Source organism: Thamnophis sirtalis, unplaced genomic scaffold, assembly GCF_051295495.1.
Source record: "Thamnophis sirtalis isolate CommonGarterSnake01/CBP01778 unplaced genomic scaffold, rThaSir2_p1.2 scaffold_15, whole genome shotgun sequence".
Taxonomy (NCBI): domain Eukaryota; kingdom Metazoa; phylum Chordata; class Lepidosauria; order Squamata; family Natricidae; genus Thamnophis; species Thamnophis sirtalis.
The window spans coordinates 37,203,250-37,218,376 of NW_028261395.1; the positions used below are offsets into that span (position 1 = coordinate 37,203,250).

The 15,127-nt window shown below is 44.2% G+C and overlaps 1 protein-coding gene across 2 annotated transcripts in view; it reads left to right on the forward strand.

Moving 5' to 3' along the window:
• TMCO4 (transmembrane and coiled-coil domains 4) overlaps positions 1–15,127 on the forward strand; it is a 32,221-nt gene that overhangs the window by 5,805 nt on the left and 11,289 nt on the right. For both annotated transcript variants that reach the window (XM_087702037.1, XM_087702038.1), the window contains exons 4-10: positions 1,240–1,414; positions 2,113–2,140; positions 3,869–4,001; positions 7,842–7,939; positions 9,045–9,188; positions 11,076–11,195; positions 14,421–14,585. In XM_087702037.1, coding sequence (XP_087558163.1) covers positions 1,240–1,414; positions 2,113–2,140; positions 3,869–4,001; positions 7,842–7,939; positions 9,045–9,188; positions 11,076–11,195; positions 14,421–14,585 — 863 coding nt within the window. The remainder of the gene's footprint in view (positions 1–1,239; positions 1,415–2,112; positions 2,141–3,868; positions 4,002–7,841; positions 7,940–9,044; positions 9,189–11,075; positions 11,196–14,420; positions 14,586–15,127) is intronic.

Genomic DNA, 15,127 nt, shown 5'->3' on the forward strand with positions numbered 1-15,127 from the left:
GCCCAGGCTCCTTGCCATCACCTTGTTGCTCACACAACAAATACTGTTTCAGTTTCCAAACAGCCCGCATTAGCTGACTTAGTTGCCATGCCTATTCATTGGCTGACCTTGTTACCATGTCTCTGCTAGGTCATGAACTCTCATACACTGACAATTGTTTACAAAACCAGGCTCCCTTCATGCCTGCAGGGAAGATTTTAGATGTGCATTAAAACAGAATAAGGAGAGGTGGATTGGCTGACTCATAATTTATACACCTGTACAGGTAATCATCAGCGATACAACCACAGTTTGAAGCCAACATTTCTGTTGCTAAGCTAAACGGTTGTTAAGTGAGTTTTGCCCCCATTTCATGACTTTCCTTGCCCCATTTTATGACTTTCCTTGCCAGTTGTTAAGTGAATCCCTGCAGTTCTTAAATTAGTAACACAGTTGTTAAGTGACTCTGGCTCCCCCACTGACTTTGCCACTGTCGGAAGGTTGCGGACGTGACCTTGGAACACGGCAATGGTTATAAATACGAGACAGTTGCCAAGCGTCCAAATTTTCATCGCGTGACCACGGGGAATGCTGCAGTGGTCGTCCGTGTAAAAAAAATGGCCACGTGTCCCTTTTTTTCAGTGTCGTCGTAACTTTGAACAGTCACTAAAGGAGCTGTAATAAGTCGAGGACAATCTGTGTAGCTTTTTTTGTTCCCCAAAGCAACGCTACCCCTCCCAGATTGATGAGCATATAGACGTGAGCATGAATATAGCCGGGTGTCTGGTTTGCCAATTGCCCAGGGGCAGATAGGAGAGCGCTCCAGTGGGTCAACGTCATTGCCCAGAGGATCATGGGTTGCCCCTCTCCCCTCTTTGGAAGAGCTTGATAGCTCCCTCTGCCTTAAGAAAGTTCAAAACCTTCTTAAAGAATCCATCTCATCCTGGGCACCTTTTTTTTTTTTGAACTATTACCATCTGGTAGCCGGTACAGGACAATAAAAAACAAGGACAAATAGGCTGAAAAACAGCTTCTATCCCAGGGCAGGAACTATATTAAATTCTACTGTATAGTGCAATACTAAAGCAATATCATGGGTTTTCAGTTCATGTCTATAGAATGTGAAGGGTGTGTGCGTGTGTTTTATTTTTATAGTTATAATGTACACTGAAGATGGGATTTAATTTCGTTGTAGAGGGTGCAGTGACAATAAACTAAACCCCAAGCCGTGACTTGTTTCTCTTGGACTTCGTTCCACAGTGCCTACAGGACGGGAGTGGTGGAGAACCTGGTCAGGTGGCTGGAATTGTCGGACACTGTGATGCCATCCATGCTGGCCTTTGCTGGAGGTCTGGGGGCTGAAGGGACAGAGACCTTCACTCGGATTCTTCTGAGCGAGCCGCTTCTGAAGGATGAGCCTGGCGCCATTATGCTGGTGAGCCGTCGCCTTTCAGCCCCAAACCAGGAGCCATCGCAGGCAGTCGCTTTCACAACAAACTATTTTGTGTTAAATTTATAATTACCGACCAAGAAATAAAGGGAGACCAATATAGTAGCCCCTTCTCTTCGTTTTGCTCCCCAGAAATACAGGACCTCTGAGAATGGAGATACCACGAACAAATCTCCCCCTCTTTTTGTCTAGTTATGTCTAGTTTAATGAAAAGAAGAACTAGGGGGGACGTGATAGAAGGGTTCTGATATTTCAGGGGCTGCCACAAAGAAGAGGGTGTCCAGCTATTCTCCGAAGCACCTGAGGGCAGGGCAAGAAGCAATGGGTGGAAACTAATCAAGGAGAGAAGCAACCTAGAACTAAGGAGAAATTTCCTGATAGTTAGAACAATTAATCAGTGGCCTCCAGAAGTTGTGAATGCTCCAACTCTGGAAATTTTTAAGAAGATGTTGGACAACCATTTGTCTGAAGTGGTGTAGGGTTTCCTGCCTAAGCAGGGGGTTGGACTAGAAGATCTCGCAGGTCCCTTCAAACTCTGTTATTCTATTCTATTTTTTCAAGAGGGAGGAAAAAAGGCTGCCTTCTCGCCAATTGACCCAAATTCAGACTTTCCGGGGAAATGCCCTTGTTTCTTTTTTTAAAATCCTCACCATTTCTCTCACATATTTCTTTTTCTGTTTTAGAACCTGGTCTCTTTTTCTCTCAAGGATGGTAAGTGATTTTGTGGACCCATCTTTCCTTTCTTCCTCCAGTTGTTTTTATTAGAATTTAACCAGAGAGACAAAGCAAAAGAGCTTATATATTAGTGTATCTGTGTGTGTGTTCCAGTATAACTCTGGAACGCCTTGAGCAATTTCAACCAAAATTGGTACACAGATTACTTACTCTCTGGAGAAAAGTACTGTGGGGGTAAGACACCCCTAAAACCCTTCGTTGTGTGTGTTCTGTACAGCCTGTTGTGCCTTAAAATGACTTCTACTGTACTCTCTTAAAATGGCTTCTACTGTACAGCACAGTGGTGTTGCCATGGTAACAGTTTCGCAGTACTCCACCAGGGGGCTTCCTCTGGTAAGGGGAAAATCCAACATTAGAAATTATGTTTGGTCTGGATATTTTCCCCCTATAAATAAATTCCCAGGCAATGCTGGATTATCAAATAGAGTAGGAACCAGACAATCTGCAAGAGATTTTAGGAACTTTTCTCCTTTCTCTGCCACAGGTCGGTGAGGACTAGCTTATTCTTTTTTAAAAAAAAAAGTTTTATTGATTTTTTTATTGTTTGCGTTTTGTTAGTGCTTAAGAAACATTGTGTTGCCTGGGTTATTTTATTTGCTTTGCAGTGCAGATTACGTTCTTATTCTCCACCCTTTTTTCCCCAACCACTGGTAGAATAAGTTCCATGTTTGATAATATTCTGTATCTTCTTTCTGTTTAATCTTCAATGTGAGTTTGTCCATTTCTGCACAATCCAGTATCATCCTAATGATCTCTTCGTCTCGTAGTATTTCTTCATTTTTCCAATATCATACAAATATATTCTTCACTGCTGTTAAGACATTAGATAGATAGATAGATAGATAGATAGATAGATAGATAGATAGATGATAGATAGATAGATAGATAGATAGATAGATAGATAGATAGATGTTGCAATTGTGCTTAAAAATAAATAAAGGATCTATTTCAAACTATTTAGCTCTCATCAGCTAGCCATACCCTTACTGGGAATCAAACCTGGGCTGTATTACATATCAGGCAGTTGTGTTAGCCACTAAGCCACAGGTTCTCCTCCTTTATCAGCTAAGTTAAGGAAATAGGTATGTATAGCAGTATGCTCCCTCCCATATTTGGGCATACCAGGGGTTGTGACACAATACGTGTGTGTGTGTGTGTGTGTGTGTGTGTGTGTGTGTGTGTGTGTGTGTGTTCCAGCATAGCTCTGGAACGCCTCGAGCAATTTCAACCAAACTTGGTACACAGATGACTTACTCTCTGGAATCAAATACCGGGGGGGGGGGAGACACCCCTAACACCCTCAGGGTGTGTGTTCTGTTAAGATATAGCCTGTTGTGCCTTAAAATGGCTTCTACCGTACTGCCTTAAAAATGGCTTCTACTGTACAGCGCAGTGGAGGTGCCATTTCACAGTACTCCACAAGAGGGCTCCCTCTGGTAAGGGGAGAAATCTAACATTAGAAATTGCGGCGACGTTAATGGAAGAAGGGTTGGGATAAATAAATACTCGGGTCGCCCTAGGTTATCAACTAGTATTAAATATATGTTTTGTTTATCAATTTTTTCTGGTTCTATACCTAATAAGAAAAAAAGTTCTATATGTTTTCCTTACTGTCTTTTCTAGCCACTTATGTATTTTACACAATTTATTTTTTGCTTATGACAAGCTTCTTAAACGCTCCCTCCTCCTGCCCTGTTTGTCTAGGCTACTACGATGCTCGCATGCGAGTGCTTCTGTCCCACATGGCCGGGTTGCTGGGGATCCCGTTGGCAGAATTGGAAGACGCTGAGGACTATCTGCTTGAATGTCTGAAGGAGGAAAAAGAGGTGGAATCGGAGTATGTTTCACCTTGGCTTTTGAGGCCGCCACAAAATAATCTATACTGTCCAGCTAGGGTGGAAAAATATATATATATACGTGTGTTTTAAATATTTGGTTTCTGCCGATAGGTCTTTATTTTAATCAGAGCAGATAAAAGACCTGTTTCTTTTCAAAAAGTGATCCCAGGAGAACTCGGATCTCAAGGGCAAAAGGTGGCCTTCTCCTTTGTATCCCTTTTCTTTCCTTTCTCCCGAGTTTCAGAGTTTGTTTTCCCCAAGAAAACTGAGAGACAACATAGTTTTTTTTCCAACCAAGAGCTGCCATATTTTTCAGAATATAAGACGCACCTTTTCCACCCCCACCCAAAGAAAATGAAAATTTGGGTGTGGCTTATACTCCGAATGTAGCCCCACCCACCCACAAGCCCCCACACTTTGGCCTCTGCTCCCAGCGATTTACCTCTTTGCAGCAAATGGGGGCTTCAATAAGCTATAGCAATCCCAGCAGCCTCTAACAGCTGATGTTCGGGAGAAATTGAAAGTGAAACTACCTGTTTGCGCCACATGGCAAATTGCTGGGATTTTTTTCTTGTGCTAATCGGGCTGTTTGCGGCAAGGAGGTAAGTCAACAACTATAAATGCCTATAGAATGTTCAAATTATTAGACTTATTTTTTTAAAGACTGCTTTTTAAAGACAGCCAAAATGAAGAAGCTTTTTAAAATAAATGCTTGATCTAAAGAGGCCCTGTGCTATTGTTTTAAAAAGTGCTATTCTTTTAAATAGCAGAGAATAACTATACTTCCAGAAAGCACGTCAATTTTAACAGCATCTGTACAACTATAGTCTGAAATATAACACTACAAACAGTGTATATTGTCTGTATTGTTTGTTGCAAGGAGGCAAATTGCTGGGAGGCAGAGGCAGATATTTTTCCCTCACCAAAAGCTATGTGCGTCTTAAACTCCGGAGCGTCTTATACTCTGAAAAAATACGGTAAGCTAAATAAGCAAGTACAGTCAAAGACATCTTCAACCTGGCTGTGCCTTACAAGGGAAGGATTAAAACAGCTCCATGGTTTAATCCCTTCTTTACCTGTTTTATTTAAAAGCTGTCTGCAACCAAAGAGTAGAATAGAATAGAAATAAGGAGTAGAATATACCATATTTTTCGGACTATAAGACTCACCGGAGTATAAAACGCACCAAGTTTTTGAAGAGGTACATTTAAAAAAAAGTTTTTGCACTCTTCAGGCCTCCCAAACCCTTGGCACACTTCATTTTTTGTGAAACACGGGGCATGGGGAGTTTGAGAGGCCTGCAAAGTGCTCCTGAAAGGAGAGGGCGCAAAAACAGCCTGTTTTTCATGAAAACGGGCCCATTTTTTGCAAAAAAAACAGGGCATGCATATGCTCTGGGAGGGTTGTAGAGTGCTCGGGGGGGGCAAAAACGGGATAAAAACAGCCTGTTTTTCGCTTGTTTTTGCCCTCCTCAGCCCCCAGGAGCACTTTGCAAGCCTCCCAAACCCTCTGCACATCAATTTTTGCAAAGGGGGCGGGTTTTGGGAGGCCAAAAATGCTGTATCCTGTGTATAATATGCACCCAGATTTTCACCCTCTTTTTTGGCGGGGAAAAGGTGCGTCTTATACTCCGAAAAATATGATAATTTAGAATAGAATAGAAATAAGGAATAGAATAGAATAGAAATAAGGAATAGAATTAGAATTAGAATAGAATAAAAATAAGGAATAGAATAGATTAGAATAGAGTAGAAATAAGGAATAGAATAGAATTAGAATTAGAATAGAATATAAAATAAGGAATAGAATAGAATTAGAATAGAATAAAAATAAGGAATAGAATAGAATTAGAATAGAATAGAGTAGAAATAAGGAATAGAATAGAATTAGAATTAGAATAGAATAAAAATATGGAATAGAATAGATTAGAATTAGAATAGAATATAAAATAAGGAATAGAATAGAATTAGAATAGAATAAAAATAAGGAATAGAATTAGAATAGAAATAAGGAATAGAATAGAATTAGAATAGAATAAAAATAAAGAATAGAATTAGAATAGAATAAAAATAAGGAATAGAATAGAATAGAACCTTTACTTTTACCTAGGGACTTTTGGCTTCTAAAACACAGCTGGGCTTTAGTGGATCCACGCAACAATCAACTGCAAAGAAAAAGAGCTTGGGTGCCCCTTACCCCACAGCCCTGTCCCCCAAAGAATAGACCAGAATAGCAGAGTTGGAAGGGACCTTGGAGGTCTTCTAGTCCAACCCCCTGCCTAGGCAGGAGACCCTATACCAATTCAGACAAATGGCTATCCATTCACTATTTGTCTATTTATTCCCTTCCCTTGTTTATTGTAAGCCGCCCGGAGTCCTTCGGGAGTGGGCGGCATACAAGACCAATAAAATACAAAAAATAAAATAAATACAACTTCTGGAGGCAAGTTGTTCCACAGATTAATTGTTCTAACTGTCAGGAAATTTCTCCTTAGTTCTAAGTTGCTTCTCTCCTTGATTAGTTTCCACCCATTGCTTCTTCTCCTGCCTTCAGGTGCCCTGGAGAATAGCTTGACTCCCTCTCCTTTGTGGCAGCCCCTGAGATATTGGAAGACTGCTATCATGTCACCCCTAGTCCCCTAGAAGAAAGGGAGAAAGGTTAATTTTGCTGGCAGAATTTAAAAAAAAAATAAAGTGGGGAATTGTCCCTGGCTTTTATAGGCAGCTTTTGTCTCATTGAAATTGTAGGACTTCTTTTAAAACATGCTAAGTGTGAACTAAAACAATCCACTTTAACACATTGTGATGAAACACAGCCCTCCTGAACGGCCTGCTTTCTGTATTTTCATATTTGCTCTTTTTGTCCTACAAGCTGCTTAGGAAATAGGAGCTACCTGACAGGTAAGTTGCTCTGTGCCTCGGATTTCATTTCTGACGTGTCCATTTTTTGCTCTTGTGAACCAAAGTGAAACCTTCATTGCTAGGTGGGGTAGAAGGGAAGCAGTTAATTTTGTGGGGTCCTCGGTGCTCTCTGAGCTTGGTAGTTTTCTTGCAGAAGTTGCGTTACCAAACTAGGTAATTTCACCAGTGCTAGAAGGGAGTGGAGTATGGAGAGAAGAGGAGGAGGACGATTGGGTCCTTGGTGCTCCCTGAGCTTGCTTGATTTTTTGCAGATGTTTCATTACCAAACTAGTTAACTTCATCAGTGCTACCTTGCTTCCTTGAAAATAAGCCCTTCCCCAAAAATAAGCCCTCCCTGAAAATAAGAGCCGAGGTGGCGCAGTGGTTAGGGTGCAGTACTGCAGGCCACTTCAGCTGACTGTTATCTGCAGTTCAGGGTTCTAATCTCACTGGCTCAAGGTTGACTCAGCCTTCCATCCTTCCGAGGTGGGTGAAATGAGGACCCAGACTGTGGGGGCAATATGCTGACTCTGTAAACCGCTTAGAGAGGGCTGAAAGCCCTATGAAGCGGTATATAAGTCTAACTGCTATTGCTATTGCAACATAGCCGCAGCCATGAGGTGACCACGCTCGCCTCCTCCAGCACCTCAGAAATAATGAGACCTCCCCCAAAATAAGAACAAGCGCTTATTTCAGGGGTCAAAAGAAAATAAGACCCTGTCTTATTTTCAGGGAAAGTGGGTAGAAGGGAGTGGAGTATGCAGAGAAGAGGAGGAAGAGGAAGGAGGTCAACTGTGGGGTCCTTGGTGCTCTCTGAGCTTGCTTGTTTTCTTGCAGACGTTTCATTGCCATATTAGGTAACGTCATCAGTGCAGTGGTGGTCTGTTTGCTGATAGGAAAGAAAGCCATTTTTTTTCTTCTTCTTCCTCTTACCCCAAGAACCGATGAAGGCAAGCGGAAGAAGAAGGAGAGAAGGAAGAGGCTGAAGCGGTACCTGCTGATTGGCTTAGCGACTGTAGGCGGAGGGACAGTCATTGGTAAGTGAAATTCTTCGGACTCTCCTTCTCCCGAATGGAGATTGTGGCAATCCTCGACTTAACGACCACAATTGTGCCCAAAATTTATGTTGCTAAGTGAGACAGTTATTAAATGGGGAGACTGGTTCCATTTTACGACCTTTCTTGCCACAGTAATTAAGTGAATCCCTGCGGTTGTTAAGTTAATCGCACGCTTGTTAAGTGACTGACTCCCTATTGATTTATCGTTGATCGTTGTAAGTGGGGGACCACCTGTAACTAGAGAGCAACAGGTTTAGGTCTCAATGGACCATCCAGCGGCAAAAGTGTCAACAGCGGTCTTGGAGTATTGAGACCGCACATTGTGACATCGTGATGTTAGCTCCTCCCTCCAAGGGTGGACAGGCTTGTAACGACCCATTACAACGGGTGTCAAACTCACTTTCATCGTGTGCCGCATCAGGGCCTCTGTGGTTAACTTGGCATGGCCAACTGGGTGGGAATGGCCAGCTTGACACCAGTCACGAGGCATGGCTGACTGGGTGTGTGTGGCCAGCTTGACACTAGTCACTGGGTGTGGCTGACTGGACGGGGGTGGCCAGCTTGACGCCAGTCACTGGGTGTGGCTGACTGGGTGGGCGTGGCCAGCTTGACACAAGTCACTGGGTGTGGCTGACTGGGTGGGTGTGGCCAGCTTGATGCCACTCCCCAAACTACTGGCATGTTTCCTCTTCACATTGTGAGGACTGGGCTGAAACGATGTGGGCCCTTACATTTTCCAAGGCAGCCCTGCGGTCTGGATTACAACACATTGGGCCTTGTGTTTGACACGTCTGCACTAAAAGAATGCAAATGTCCAGCTGTCTGCAAGGCGTATAAATCCTTCTTTTCTCCACCATGATCCAGTCAGAGCTGAAGAAGCTTCTTGAATGAGAAGCAAAACGTCTTCAAAGAAAAACCAAGAAAGTCCAGTTGCCTCTTGAAATTAAAAAAAAGCACCTTTGGGACAACCGTGACCTGAATGATAGAGAATCTCCATTGACAAAGAGTTCCGAATGCTGCCTAACTCTAACCTGGTTTGTTTTGCCTTTTTGGGGATCTGAAAATCCTGTTGTTTTCTGTTTAGGCCTGACCGGGGGATTGGCAGCCCCCCTGGTGGCTACTGGAGCAGCGGCCATCATCGGGACCGCTGGGGCCACGGCCTTGGGGTCGGTAGCCGGGGTGGCCATTATCGGTTCTCTCTTCGGAGCCGCTGGAGCAGGACTTGTGGGTAAGGCTCTCGGGATGAGGAGGGAAACAAGCCCGGTGTTATGGTGCAGAAGTCTCTCCAGCCCCTTTGATTTTCGGCATAAGAGCCGTGGTGGCACAGTGCTTAGAGTGCAGTACTGCAGGCTACTTCTGCTGACTGCCGGCTGCCTGCAATTTGGCAGATCGAATCTCATCAGGCTCAAGGTTGACTCAGCCTTCCGTCCTTCCGAGGTGGGTAAAATGAGGACCCAGATTGTTGAGGGCAAGAGGCTGACTCTGTAAACCGATTAGAGAGGGCTGTGAAGTGGTATATGTCTTAAAGGCTATTCCTTCCTCCTTCCTTCCTTCCTTCCTTCCTTCCTTCCTTCCTTCCTTCCTTCCTTCCTTCCTTCCTTCCTTCCTTCCTTCCTTCCTTCCTTCCTTCCTGTTAGAATGCAATATTGCAGGCTAACTCTGCCCACAGTCAGCAGTTTGATCCTGACCAGTTGCAGGCTGACTCAGCCTTCCATCCTTCCGAGCTGGGTAAAATGAAGACCCACATGGTTGGGGGAAATAGGCTGACTCTGTAAACTGCTTAGAGAGGGCTGTGAAGCGGTATATAAGCCTACTGCTATCTACAAGTGAGGGGAAACTGCCTGCCCCCAAACCCCTCCGCCAGTGGCTGGTTGGAGTTGGTAACACACCTTTGCGATCTAATTCCTCCCAGACAGCGTCCGGCTTAGATGTAAAACCATGATTGACAGTTTGGAGGAGAAAGCTTCCCATCCCTCCAGTAAAGATTTCGAAGCAGCTTTTCCTTTTTAACCAAGATTCCCCCACTGATACTGCTCTGGTGCTGCTTTGCTAAATCAGGATTGAGCCGTGCTATCATTTAGCAATTGGAGACAAATGGCTGGTGAAAAGCCAGCCTGTCATTTCTCTCAGCTTGGGTGTCACAGTGGCCTAGAGGTGGAGCTCTCCCCTCACAATCAGGAGGCTGTGAGTTCGATCCTAGGGAGGGGCAGATATTTCCCAGCCTTCCGGTCTACCATAAGGGTTTTTTTTAACTACGTATTTTTCAGAGTATAAGACGGACCTTTTTCCCTCAAAAAAGAAGGTGAAAATCTGGGTGCATCTTATAAACTGAATACCGCATTTTTGGCCTCCCCCAAACCCCGCCCCATTCACCAAAATGGCCGTGCAGAGCCTTTAGGAGGCTTCCAGAGTGCTCCTGGAGGCTGGGGAGGGCAGAAATAAGCGAAAAACTGAGCTTTTTTGCTCTCCCCCACCAGCCCCGAGGAGCCCTCTGGAAGCCTCCTAAAGGCTATGCATGCCCTTTTTTTTGGACAAAAAACGGGCCCTTTTTCATGAAAAACAGTCCGTTTTTTGTTCGATTTTGGGAGGGGGCAGGAGCACTCTATAAGCCTCCTAAAGGCTATTCATGCCCTTTTTTGGGAAGAAAAACGGCCTGTTTTTGGGAGGTCTGCAGAGTGCAAAAACTTATTTTTTTAATTTACCTCTTCAAAATCTTGGTGCGTCTTATACTCTGGAGCGTCTTACACTCCGAAAACTACGGTACATGCCAGTGGTCCAGTGGTGAGACTCACATTTTGTTAATACCGGTTCTGTTGGCATGGCTTGGGTGTGGCAGGGAAAGGTTAGTACAAAATCCCCATTCCCTCCCAATCAGCTGGGACTTGGGAGACAGAGAATAGATGGGGGCAGGGCCAGCCAGAGGTGATATTTACCAATTCTCCAAACTAATCAAAGTTTCCGCTAATGGTTCTGCAGAACTGGTCAGAACCTGCTGAATACCACCTCTGCTGTGGTCCAAAGTACTGGTTTGGAAAAAGGTTGTGGCGAACCACGGCCTGTATTTTGAAGCGTCCAAAAAACATGCCATATTGACTGTATATTTGTGCTCCGTTAGGGTACAAGATGAAAAAGCGCGTGGGGGCCATCGAAGAATTCGAATTCCTTCCCTTAACCGAAGCGAAGCAGCTCCATATCACCATCGCCATCACCGGCTGGCTTTCTCCGGGGAAATACGGTAAGGGCTCCCATCTGCAGCCCCAAATACTGTGGATACCAAAACGCGGCCATTTAAAAAAAATATTATCTGGTGGTCCTGTTTTTACTGTTGGTGAATATGGGAGCTGTTTTATGTCCAGAAAAGTTTTCTGCTTTTTTAAAAATATTTTTATTATACAGTTTTCTTCATTTATATATATCACAATTTCATGTTTGCAATAACTCTATACTGGTTTATATCCACAGATTTTGTTTTGTTATGTATACCATTATATATATATATGAATTAGAAATAGATAGATAGATAGATAGATAGATAGATAGATAGATAGATAGATAGATAGATAGGCACATTATATAGTTATCATTCTAGATTTTTAGATTTTTCTAACAACCTATTGTTATATACTATTATATATAATAAATATAATTCATCTTTCATTATATTTATACTTATTTCTAATTTCTAATTCATTAATCATCTTTCATTATTAGTTTTCCATTCTTTGCATCTACTATCAAACCAATTATACCATACATCCCAAATTAAATAGTATTCTGTTTCTCCTTTGCCTTTGATTTCCATTGGCAACCTATCCATCTCTGCGCAGTCCAACATTTTCTTTATTACCATTTCCTCTGTGGGTATATTTCCAGTTTTGAGCATATACTATTCTGGCCGCCGTTATTATGTGTAACATTAAATATTGGATATTCCTATTAGGCATATTAAAATATAACAAAAACAACAACAAAAAAAACCTGTGTCAGCATTCCAAATATCATCCAGAATTAAGTCAGAGTTCATGGCATAGGTTTCATCCAAGTTCCAATTTAATAAGAGAGACATGTTGGTACATCTGTGGAAAACCTGAATCTGAAAGCTTCCTGGGTTTTCCACCCAGTTCAAAGTTCAAGACCTTGCCCCCGCACCCACAAGTCCATCACATGGTCCAATCTTCCTCTGCCATGCTGGCATTTCCATCCATCTAGTTCCGGTCAGGTGCAGAGATGCAGAGACAAAGGATGACCTTGAGCTTCTAGAAAGGAATGTTCTATTTTGACAACAACACATTCTACAATTCTACTCCTTACTATTCCCCCTCCCAATTGCCCCACTAATGAAACAGCAGAGTAAAATAATAGAGAGAGAGTGGCAGGCCAAAGATCCTAAAAGGAATATGACTGCAGGCCTGACACCCTGGTAGCAAATTTGATTTTCCTCTGTTTTGCTGCGGATCCATTTTCCTCACTTGACCTCAGCCGCTGCTCTCTAACGCACTTGGCTATAAAACAATTCGCCTTTGTTTTGTTTTACAAGCCTTCCTGTTTAACTTTCGCACTGTTTTGCTTTTCTGCTCCGAGGTCAATGCCTCTTGAGGTGTAGGGAATTCTCTCTTGCGTGAGACGGGAGAGTGTGAATGCCCTCGGTGTCTGACAGTAGAGGGAATTCTTTTAAAGACAGGTGTTGTGGCCTGTCGGCCGCCGGCCCCTCCGGCAGCTGAATCTGAGGAGGAGGAGGAAGAGGCATGGGAGTCAGGGTCAGCCTCAAGGCAACCTGAGAGCTCCGAGGGAGAAGAGGGAATGGAGCTGTCAGAGAGAGAGAGAGAGAGAGAGAGAGGCCATCCGTCAGCCCTCAGATGGAGAGTCAACAGCCCCCAGGTCTGGAGGTGGCTGATGAGGAAGAGAAAAAACAGCTAGGTCCCGTTCCTGAAGTGCGGATGCGCAGAAGGCAGAGGAGAGGAGAGCAGTGGAAATCTCTGGGCCGGTCCTTGGGACAGAAGAGCCACCACTGCTAGTGAGGCCCCACCCTAGCTCTGGGGATAAAAGGCAGGTGGCGGAGATGAATAGATGTGGCAGCGGAGAGGAGAACAGTGGAAATCTATGGGCCGGTCCTTGGGACAGAAGAGCCACCACTGCTAGTGAGGCCCCACTCTAGCTCTTGGGATAAAAGGCAAGCGGCAGAGATGAATAGATGTGGCAGACAACTATTCAGCTCCCTGCCGGATGGACTTGTTCGCCTGTGTTGAGAGTGAAACTTTTTGCCAGGGCTGACTCCTAATAAAGGAATCATTGATTTAACTTTGGGTTAGTTGTGTTTGGGGAGCTGGGTTAGAACAACAGGGCAGAGAAGGATTGCTCTTGTTCTCTGAAAAATTGTCCTTCCCGCCAAATGGGAGGCTGCGCAGGTGTTAGAATGATGCAGTCCATTCCTATAACAAAAGAAGCGTATTTAATTTGACAATGCAATGAACTCCGGAGGGAATGGCCAGAGGGGAAAATCAAGTTTAACTAGGTGGACTTTTTGCGTGGGAAACTCCAGAGCTGGTTTTGCTGCTTCTGTGCCAAGTTAGTGTATTCAATAAAGTTATACTTTTGGGTAGAAAAATGGCCAAAGTATAACAGGATAGTTGACATCCTGTGGCAAGAATTTGTTCCCTTCCTCAGAGTTTCTGTCTCTGTCTCTCTCTGTTTCTCTCTCTCTCCTATCTATCTATCATCCATCCATCTATCCATCTATCATCCATACATACATACATACATACATACATCAACCATCCATCCATTATCTATCACTGTCTGTCTGTCTTCCATCTCTCTCTCTCTCTCTCTCTCTCTCCCTCCCTCCCTCCCTCCCATCTATCAATCTATCAATCAATCAATCAATCATCCATCTATCCATCTATCATCCATCCATACAGAGAGCCGAGGTGGCGCAGTGGTTAAATGCAGCACTGCAGGCTACTTCAGCTGACTGCAGTTCGGCTGTTCAAATCTCACCGGCTCAGGGTTGACTCAGCCTTCCATCCTTCCGAGGTGGGTGAAATGAGGACCCGGATTGTTGTTGGGGGCAATATGCTGACTCTGTAAACCGCTTAGAGAGGGCTGAAAGTCCTATGAAGCGGTATATAAGTCTAACTGCTATTGCTATTGCTATCCATCCATCCATCAACCATCCATCCATTATCTATCACTGTCTGTCTTCAATCTCTCTCTCTCTCTCTCTCTCTCTCTCTCTCTCTCACACACACACACACACACACACACACACACACACACACAGAGTCTTTCTGCTTATGTTAAGATTGCTCCTTTTGACTCATTTTGAAGGCTCAGCATGGCCCACTCAAGGCACCGCACAGCCCTTAAGAGGACCAGGACCCACACCTGAGGCTCAGTGACAAGAGGCCCTCTTCGCACCCTGTCCTCACCCCCTTTGTCTCCGTCCTTTGTCCCTCGGCAGGCAGTTTTACGGCTCCCTGGAGCAGCCTGTTACAGTCCAAGGAGCAATACTGCTTAGCCTGGGAGTCCAAGTACCTGCTGGAGCTGGGCAGCACCCTGGACGCCTTGTGGAATGGCTTGGTCAACATGGTCGCTCAGGAGGCCCTGAAGTACACCGTCCTGGCGGGTGAGTGAGCGAGGGGCTGAGCGGGGTCTTGTTTCGGGGTGGAGAAACAACGTGGCTCTTTCTAGCCCAGCTCAGCTTGGGGAGCTTGACTGAAATGGCATAAGTTGGACTAGAAGACCTCAAAAGTTCCTTCCGACTCTATAACCTTCTGTGTTCTGTATCTTCACCAGCTTTTCCAGGTAGTTTTCTTGGCATCTCCCAAAAACAGAACAGAATGAAACAGTCGGAGGAGACCTTGGAGGCCTCAAGAAGGCTGACACCCCCTCCCCTCTCCAGACACAAGCTGCAAAGTATTTTGGGGGGGAGGGGGGGCAAAATCCAGCAAAGGAGACTTTTGATTATTTTTTCCTTCCTCTTTTTTCCCAAACCTCATTCTTGCCTCTTGGAATATAGAATAGAAATAGGAGAGAAGAGAGAAGAGAAAAGGAGAATAGAATATAGAATATAGAATAAATGCGAATCAATACAAGGAACACATTACCATTTATAGTGGACCTGTGAGGAGGCTAAGGAAAAGGATCAGAAATTGGCTAGAGGCAATA